This window comes from Phragmites australis, chromosome 20 (assembly GCF_958298935.1).
Source record: "Phragmites australis chromosome 20, lpPhrAust1.1, whole genome shotgun sequence".
Taxonomy (NCBI): domain Eukaryota; kingdom Viridiplantae; phylum Streptophyta; class Magnoliopsida; order Poales; family Poaceae; genus Phragmites; species Phragmites australis.
In genome coordinates, this window is record NC_084940.1 from 14,964,879 (window position 1) to 14,974,686 (window position 9,808).

At 39.9% G+C, this 9,808-nt stretch overlaps 1 protein-coding gene across 1 annotated transcript; it reads right to left on the bottom strand.

Moving 5' to 3' along the window:
- Positions 1–3,221: 3,221 nt before the first annotated feature.
- LOC133902241 (pyrophosphate--fructose 6-phosphate 1-phosphotransferase subunit alpha-like) lies at positions 3,222–9,008 on the bottom strand. The gene is made up of 19 exons (XM_062343850.1): positions 8,731–9,008; positions 7,674–7,846; positions 7,413–7,525; positions 6,744–6,818; positions 6,549–6,662; positions 6,142–6,209; positions 5,977–6,060; positions 5,820–5,873; positions 5,603–5,683; positions 5,442–5,535; positions 5,244–5,317; positions 5,047–5,157; positions 4,922–4,966; positions 4,798–4,854; positions 4,606–4,710; positions 4,372–4,488; positions 4,174–4,277; positions 3,711–3,876; positions 3,222–3,623 (listed from the first exon to the last, which is right to left on the bottom strand). The coding sequence occupies exons 1-19, from the start codon at positions 8,818–8,820 to the stop codon at positions 3,486–3,488; spliced, it is 1,863 nt and encodes a 620-aa protein (XP_062199834.1). The 5' UTR covers positions 8,821–9,008; the 3' UTR covers positions 3,222–3,485.
- Between the last annotated feature and the right edge of the window lie 800 nt (positions 9,009–9,808).

Here is a 9,808-nt window from a genome sequence, read left to right on the forward strand (position 1 = left end):
TTTGTATTCTTTCCGTTGCCATCGTCGGTCTTTCTACTTCCTCGACTGCTTGCTCCTTCCAGCAGCAGCATTATCGTCTCGATCATGTTTATGGATTATGTCTATCTTCATTAGTTTGTCGTGATCTTTTAGGATATGTTTCGGGAGATGCGTTCTTTGATTGTTAGGGTTGTAAGTTTGGTAAACAAATTCAACTTCCTTATCCTCATAGTGAGTCAGTGTCTCAACGTCCTTTTGATATTGTTCACTTAGATGTATGGGGTCTGGCTCCCTTTGTTTCGAAAGGGGGTCATATCTACTATAAGCACTTTGTCGCTGTAATTCGCACTCAGTTTGACACTCATATTCATTTTTTTTCGTCCTAACTTTACTAGTGAATTTCTTTCTGGACATCTTCGTTATTTTCCTGCTGAACAGGGTACGTTATCTCAGTTCTCCTGTTCTGACGCTCATGCTCAGAATAGTGTTGTTGAGCGTAAGCATCGTTATCTCCTTGAGACTGCTCGCGTGCTTATGATTGTCTCTTCTGTTCAATCTTATTTTTGGGTTGAGACGGTCTCCACTGCTGCACACTTGGTCAATATTAATCCCTCCTCTGCTCTTAAGGGTGGGATTCCTTTTGAGTGTCTATATGGACGTCATCCTAACTACTCTTCTCTTTGTCTTTTTGGTTGTGTTTGTGATGTTATTCTCGCTCCTTGTGAACATACCAAACTGACTACTCAATCTGTTGAGTGTCTTTCTTAGCTACAGTGTTGAAAATAAATGCTATAGGTATTGGGACCTTATTGCTTGCCAGATGCATATTTCTCGAGATGTTACTTTTGATGAGTCTCGTCCATTCTATTCTCGAACATCTCCTTATACTTCTTCAGCTTCCTTGGTTGAGCCACTATCTTTTCTCACTTTTCCTGCTACATTCATCACTATTTCTTTTTCTCTTCTCTGGGCACCGTTGGCGCCTCCTCATGTTGTGCCTTCTTCAATGCCTTCCATGCCTTTAGCCTCCACCTCGCATGCTCCTCCTCCTTTTAGTTTTGTTGAGCCTTTTCATTTTCACTACACTCGTTGTTCCCATACTGCCTTGCATCCTACTGTGCCGCTTCTTGATGAGCCTTCTTCTTCTGGTGATTCAGTTCCTCCTTCCTCTCCTCGCTACTCTCTTCGTGATCACCATTCAATCCGTCCTCCTAATCGATTTGGTTTTGCTGGTGCTATTCTTGCCAAGCCATCTTTCTACCATGATGCTGTTGTGCATCATGAATGGTAGCATGCGATGGCAAAGGAGCTTGCTGCTCTTGAGCGCACCAGCACGTGGGATTTTGTTTGTCTTCCCCCACATGTTTGTCCTATCACATGCATTTGGGTTTATAAGGTTAAGACCCGCTCTGATGGTTCTCTTGGACGCTACAAGGCTCGTTTTGTTGCCCGTAGTTTTCGGCAGGAGCATGGTCATGACTATGATGGAACTTTTACTCTAGTAGCTCACATGACCACAGTGCACACTCTTCTTGATGTTGCCTCTGTATGTTAGTGGTCTATCTTCCATTTTGATGTCAAGAATACCTTTCTTAATGGTGAGTTACGTGAGGAGATCTACATGTACCTACCGCCGGAGTATTCTGTTCCTAAGGGTATGGTTTGTTATCTCCGTTGCTCTCCCTATGGCCTTAAGCAAGCCCCTCAGGCTTGATTTGAGCACTTTTTTTTCTATGATCATTGTAGCTGTTTTTTCTACTAATGATCATAATCTTGCGACCTTTGTTCACACTTCCTCTCATGGCCTGACTCTTCTTCTCTTGTATGTTGATGATATGATCATTACAGGAGATGATTATGAGTATATTGCTTTTGTGAAGGCTCATCTCAATGAGCAATTTCTTATATCCAATCTTGGTCATTTTTGTTACTTTATTGGGATTGAGATTTCTTCTATCTCTGAGGGATTTTTTTCTGTCCCAAGAGAATTATATTCAGGATCTTCTTCATCGTGTTTCTCTCACTGATGAGCGCACTATTGAGACTCCTATGAAGCTTAATCTTCAGCTTTAGTCCACTGATGGTGAGCCTTTTGCTAATCCCATTCGCTACCATCATCTAGTTGAGAGTCTTGTTTATCTCTTCAAACTCAGTGTAGTTGATCCCTTATGAGTTTGAGGAGGGTGTTAAATAAATATATTATTCTGTGTAATATCCCCAAACTATAAGTGATTCTTTACATATTGTCACCTGTACATACGTATATATTCTGACTTAGAGGAGAATACAAGTTGTTATTCCTAACATATATAAGGTATAAGGCCACATAAACCAAAATTTCTTATGTTGGTGCTGATTGGAAGTCACCATAAATAAAAAATGCACTTCCTTCACTTTTACAAATCTTATTGTAACTGGATTGACTGCACTGCTTAGTGTTAGCTTGTAGTTAAGTAACTGATTAGTTGAATCCGTATGCTTTAACTTGTTATGATAATGATATTCATGAAATCCTAACCTTGCGGAGACATAATTATTCCCATCTAACAAGTACATAAAACTTTCGCGTGCAGTCCAACCAGCCCATTAGGGGCCATGCACATTCAGCTGCTAGGGCATAGAACAGCACATTCTACAACTGTTATTTTAATCGATTCTTGTTGCATTGCCCTGCAGGTTGGTTTTGCAGAAGATGGTGATCTCTGATATGCATCAAGTTGCCTCCTTCCTTTTCAGACCATGGCTTTCTTTCCATGTTGCAAAATCACCAAGTTCTGCATCAACTTTGCGAGAATATGATCAAAAGAATAAAACGGTGCCATTTAAAGGCACCATTTTCCTGTCACTGGTACGAGGCCCTGTTCGAAATGTGTTGTTCTTCAAATATCATGTGTGTAGGCTCTATGCTGCCTGAATGTCCCTGCCTTGCCCAGGGAAATGAGGACCAAATATGCTATCCATGTCATGGATTTCATCTGAGATTCACATACCATATATGCAAATTCCATAGGGCTTTCGTAAATTTTCTCTCAGCTTCTACAGTTTCTTCAGATGTGTGAACTTGCCTATGTGCTCTGAGGCTGTGACAGTGCAGGTTTCGATGCTTATTTGTGCATGATGCTATTTTAGAAATCTCCGCGAAACATAGTTTCACTCAACATTGATCTTGGTAGGTCTAAACATTTTTCCACGCAAACATTGGCAATTCTGCAGGCAATATTCCCTCGAAAATTCCAAATATGTGAGTCAAAACACTTTAGGCAAAAGAAGGCAGCCTATGCATTTATCTATATCCGTTATCTGCTTATATGCACTTCGGTGCATTGTTTTTATTGACATGAATGAGAAGGTTCTATGGAAAAAGGAATACGGAACAAAAAAAGCTACCAAAGATGAGCAGCCGCAGAAGACACCGATGATTCTTAACCAGTTCTACAAACTGGAGTGATGTCACATGAATGACAGATATTGACTGGCAAAAGTTGCATATCTGATGAAGATTGAAATCAGTTGAAATGGTAGAGGGGAAGCTCAGCATTTAGGGGCGCGGACATGACCCTGAGCACATCGTTTGCTGACGCGATGGAGCTTATTGCTGCCTTCAGAATCTCCCTTGAGCATCCAGGCTTCAGAATGGTCCTCACCTGAGATATCAGGTTCGACAAAGTTTCAACCACAGTTACAGATTTTCTGTTAGATACATATCGGATGCAGGTTTTCCATGCACAAACCTTCTCCAAGTAGTCTTGCAGTATCTCGATCTCTCCCAGGTAGTCCTGGTCTTCGATTGTCAATGTGATCGGCTTGGCGTCTGCGCCAGGTCCCTCAAATTGAATGCCTCCTGGAGTTCTGTAGAAGTCATCTAACAGAAAGCTTGAGGCTTTCTCCCTCAGGATCCTGAGTAATATGAGAAAATAGAGTTTGTTGATACCATGCCTTTTTCCCTGAATTTTCAGAGTCGCTTTGAAATTCAATGTTTTTAACACAAACTGATGTAGTTATGTTTTTTGGTGGTCCTGAAAATTAAGCAAAATTCAAGCTTTGTATTTGCATGCTGTTGTCTTTTGGCCTTGTTTTTTTATAGCCATGAACAACTTTTTTGCTAATGTTTTTTACATTTTACAGGAGGAATGAATGTAACACGATTTGAATCTCGAATCCTTTAATAGGTTGTAACTATAAACTTCGACTTACGCATATGAATTTCCTTTCAGCTCAATTGGAGAAGGATGAATGGCTGGCTTTCCAATAGGAACAGCTCCAGGACCACGCAAGTGCCTCCTCACAGTCATCATTGCCTGGTATTGATGGTGCATCACATTATAGTTTCTATATTAGTTAACTGAACATAATTCACAAAGAAAAACAAAGCATCAGACGAAAAGAGCACACCGTTATAGGAACGGCAGCGCATCGCCACTTGTCGGTCGAGTCCTTCAGATTTGTTACGGTGGTCATGTAACCATTCAACCCAGCTGCTAGTACGTGCACACAGACATGGCCAAGAACCTGCAAACTTTAACTTTTAGAAGCCCGCCACCGCCATACAGTTTGTTTGTTAAATTTTTTCGAGAACAAGATCTTGTTAGTTTATAGCTAATGAAGTTATTTTGATTTGTTTCTTACATAAGAATAATCGCAATCGAAGTTCGATGGTAATGATCCTCGAGTTTGAGAACCAAAGAAGTGGCAGACTGAACTGAATTTTCTTCCCTTGTACTTCCCTTCTTTCTGTAAATCAATCAACAACATCAGAACTTCAAAAGAGCTGCATCTAGAAAGGCTATACCTATAATTTTATATTGTAGCAGAACTTACTGTTCTCTTGCTCATTTCTGCTTCTACTAAATGGGCTAAGAGCTGCTCAGTATCGATCTGGAAAAGAAAGGTTGTCAATAACTGAGCAAGATAAATTCAATGAAGAGCTGAGCATTCTGCAAACCTGGGATAGCTGTGCTGAGTTATCAGATTCTTGATGCAGGAGCAACTGAACACAAAATGTTTCAGAACTTCAGACCACCATTTTTAAAAGTAATATATTACTCAATTATACAAGTAATGCAAGACCTCTCTCCTGATGAAAGGTGGCAAGAACTTAAACAAGGCAGCGGCCCACGGAGAAAGTTGAGATGGAATGTCGTCCTCAGGAACATTATTCCTGTAGAGATTATTAATTTCCTGGAATATTGATAACGAAAACCGGTAAGATGTAACAGAATACCGATTTTTCATCTTATCATTTAGTAATAGGAGTTAAGATGTACCTGAATGAGAGCATACATATCTGGTATGCTTTCGATCAGTCCCTCAGGAATAATTAGCACTCCATGGTACTTCCCTGAAAATTAATATCCAATATACGAGATTACCACAGAGTTATAAATGTTTGGGTTCATTGAGCTATGCGCAAACCATTCTTTAATTATTTTCTTCAACTTAAACAACCACTGAATTGTGCAGACCTTGCGCTGCCCTTGCTTCTACTCCATCACATATCTTGTTTGTAATTTCCATCAGTGTGAGCTTTGAAAATGCTACCTCCTCTCCTAAGATAACCTGAATGGAGAATGTTAGCAAAGACAATTCTAACATTGTTCACTTGTATCACTTGATCAAACCGGACCATGTTTGGGTGTGACTGAAGCGCGCTCTCCAAGGCAACGTGAGATGCTTTGCCACCCATCAAGCGAACAAAATAGTAGTACTGACAGATAAGAAAAAGATAACCAGAGTAAATGTCATAATCAGGTATTCCTTCCAAACTCCGAAAAATAAATGACAAGACATTTCAATATTTTCAATTCATTTGTGATTTGTGAATGAAACATATCGCAATTTACCTTCCCAGCCGAGACTGCATCGAGGCAAACATTGCTTATAAGCTGAGAGTTCACCTGAAAGCAAAATTATCATATAAACTTGTCAGGATATGGCATTTTGTATACTGCTTTCGGAATTTAGCATTGCTGCACTACTAGTACATCCCACAAGATTCACCTTGCACACTGTATCAAAACCAACAGTTGTTTCCACGAACTGATTCTTGAGATCACCATTTAATGTAACAGGGACACCTACAACCTGTAAAAAAGATGAGGTAGCTTAAAATGTATTTTCGTATTGCAAGATTGGAAGCATGTCAACTCGGTAATGACTTCATACTTTTGTCTTGCAGCAATGCTCGGCAAAGGTCTCTGCAAGCTGAGCAGCATCTGAATTGGAGGTGACCCCTGGAGATCAAAAAGCATTGAGAATTACATTATTTATCATGAAAATCATGATACCATCCTGACACATGCAGTATATTACTGCAGGAAAACAAATGACTATCATACCTACAGGATCAAACATGTCAGAACCGTGGAAATATGCACATGTAAGTTATTCAAAATTTATCTGAAAAAAATGTAAAGCAGATCCCATTTGATGAGAGGCTGAAACTCCAATGCTCTTACACAGTTTAATTTGTGATACCGTTGACATGCAGCTCTATAATTAATTACCATGTTCAACCAGCAGATGATTTCATTTTAATCAAGAAGAAATATTTTTTTATCTGCTAGTAATACCTCCAATGATGACTAGGCCATCCAAGTTAAGATCACAACATGTTGACATTGAAGCATTTACTTGCTCTGTCGTGCGGATTTGATCAACAGTCCTGCCGAGCAAATCAAAACCACCTTCAAGAGGGTAAAATTTTCCTGTTATCAACAAGTATAACATTATAGAAGAAAAAAAGTAGTTAAATAAATGTATCGAACCTTGATTTTTGTATGATGAAAGAACATCATCTGTGATCTCCATCGTCTTATTTGCAAATAGGCCTTCTGTGCCACCTATACAGAAATACAAACAGATTCAAGCTAACTTGCACGCTTATCTCTTTGAGTTTCTTCTAGAAACTAAACTATATGATCTGAGGGGGTTCATCAAAATGTCTCAGATATTACTATGAATTCACCAGGAAACATGAACTAAATATCATGCAAATGTGTCATAGGCAAGAACAGAACATATTGTGTAAATATCAACATCCAAGGGGAACTCATTAGGGATTTAGCTCAATTTGTTGGTAGGAGTACATCAGCAAATCAAATACATACGACAAGTTGAGAAGCTTATTAAGGTAACACTCAGAATAGTTTTAAGATTCTGCTCTCAGAAAAAGAAAATCTATTTTTCAGATTCTGCTGTGATCATAAATCTTGTTTGTAGACTGGATGTTTGTGATATGGTAATTTTCAGTGGATTTTGGCAGCACACCTGAAATTTCTAGATTCTTTTTATTTCTGAACCACGAGTCCCTGAATGCAACATGCTTTGCTTGTGGAAGAAGAGTGAAAATTCCAACATGTTGACCGATCCAATAGAAATAGCATGCAGATGCTTATACATCGAAAGTACATAAAGAAAACTGAAACTATGCTAACCTACAAATCCAAGCAGAACACTGTGTGGATTCTGAGCTTTCATAGCATCGTAGGTACCCCATATGACATTGTGCCCTCCAGGCGATTGTCTTCCAGAAAACACCACACCAACCCTGCATATAATTGAGAAGATAATTTGAGAGCTATGTCCAAAAGAGAAACGCCAATGATAAATATTTAAACATATGTACAATAAACCAAAATAAGAATGTAATTGTTAGCTGTCATGGTACTAGTAACTAGTTTGCATTGGATCCTAACCTAATTGGTGGATGTTCTTCGGTGACTTGCACATCAGGGACCGTCGTGTTTGTTTCCAGAAAATGCACTAGCTTCTGACCAAAGGTGTGTGGGAATGCCTGTGCGACAACATTCGCACATTTTGGATCGATGGTCGTTGTTGAGTCACCAAACTTCACTCTGATTCTTGCTCCCTGGTCAGAGTGGTTGAAATTTTGCAACATACATTCTTCAGAGACATGAGACCCAGGCAAACATTTAATTATTTGAAACTGATACACAGCTCTAAGCATGTGGAATGTTGGCTGATGCTATACTAACATATTTTCATGTAGTATTAAAGGTATTGGTTCAAGGTAGCATCATTGCATAAATAGTAAACTTACAAATCTGTTCAAAAGCTTAAGAATTTCAAAAAAAGGAAATGATTCAAAAATCAAGAATTACAATGTTTCATTGTTTCAACTGGTGCCTACAATTATATTTATACAACAGACATTCTCGTTGAAATGTTTTCAGTACTTTTTTGAAGGAAAACCTTAAGACTCTGGCAGAATTGGAATTTGTGGTGGAAGAAAGGGATCTATGAGGAACAGAAGCTTCTGAACCAAGAATTCTGCTTCCTCTAGAAGCATTGGGTGCAAAATTGTCAGACACTGAACAGAAAGGTGTTAACGACAACAGCTGTTCTACACAAACGACTAAATGATCTTGAGACTTTGACTGACTACCAAGGCTCACGATAGTATCAATTAGAGCCATTACAAGATCTCAATAGGCTTGAGCTAAAACCTAAAGAGGACGGGAACTTTAGGACATACACCCACGTCTCCTACCAACTGAGCTAGGCTCCATTTCTTATACAACAATGTGACAAAAGTTCCTCAGAAGTTCCAAAATTAAGCTGTTTTGACTTTTCTAAGTACAACCAAAGTATGGGTGCTACATGGAAAACATTGCAACCAAAAACTTGTAAACTAGCATAACAAAAAAAAAACCTAAGGTGTAGACGGCATGGAGGCCAGCATGCAGGAGAAGTGTGTGTGTGTGAGAGAGAGAAAGAGGTTTGTGCGCACACCTGAAGACATGGAGGCAGCTCTGGCTGATACAGCGCCCTCCTCCGCTGCAGCCCGGCGAGCTCCCTCGGCACGCCCAAATCGGCGTTCATGCCTCCTTCCTCTCCTTCTCCTTCTCCAAGATGTTGTGTCTTATGCTGCAGAGCAGTTGTTGTGTTCTTCCTCCCTTTTGTAAGGAGCAAGAGCAGCACAATGGAAGAGGAGTAGAAGTTTGCAGCCGAGGCTGTTGTTTGTTGGCCCCTAATGCTTCCAATAGCAATTTGACCCCATTTCCCTTGTTATTCTGTTTTCTGTGTGTTGGTATATATTCAAAGGTGTGACTATGATAGGTCAGTCTGAGTGGCCTTCTAGGTAGCTGCAGCATGTGTCTGTCTAAGGCCTGTTATGTGTTTGGGGGAAAATAAAATGGAGGAATCCTTCTGTCAATTTCCTTTTTGCAGTTTTTTTTAATAAATTCCTCCGTTTCAAATGGGGTCTAAGATTGCGAGTAAGTACAAATTTAACTGGAATCAATGCTATTTATGGAGTAATTAAACAATAACTATTGCTATGGGCCTTTTTACTGCCTGAAGATATAGAATTAGGCTGCTACAATTTCCAAGTGTTGAGGGGTCTCCTTAGACTGTCCCCAACAATATTCCTTTCATTTCGTTCCCTTTCCGATTCTCTTTCCCATTTTCATTCCCTTTATTTTCTCTCATCTCCAACAGCTTCCCTTCGAGGGGAATCACGAAGGGAAAGAAGAGAGAATCCCGGACTGGAGGGAATGACCCTGGGAATCCCTTCGCGACGGGAACCGTGAAGGGAATCCGTTGGAGCGCTGAAGGGAACGAAAATCCCGTCCTGAAGGGATTTTAGCCACTGAAGAGAAACCGTTGGACACAGTCTTAAGACCTCCTAATGCACCTTTTACTTTCTTCCTCCAGTTGTTGAAATCTTTCCCATTGGACGATGGGCAAGAAAAGTGAAACAAAGAAAGGAGCCAAGCAAAAGTGTTTTTCTCCATTTGTTTTAGGCTCCTGAGCCATCATCCATTCGTTGGTAATGGTGTGTATCTCAGCTTCCACCTAAATAACACTT

Bases quoted from the DNA above. Each gene is read 5' to 3' on its own strand.
- LOC133902241 (XM_062343850.1), bottom strand. From the start codon at position 8,820: ATGAACGCCGATTTGGGCGTGCCGAGGGAGCTCGCCGGGCTGCAGCGG. The intron at 5,874-5,976 runs GTGAATCTTGTG...TTTTGCTTTCAG, and splicing joins GTTTTGATACAGTGTGCAAG to GTGAACTCTCAGCTTATAAG. The intron at 4,855-4,921 runs GTTTGCAGAATG...TTTCTTTTCCAG, and splicing joins ACTCAGCACAGCTATCCCAG to ATCGATACTGAGCAGCTCTT.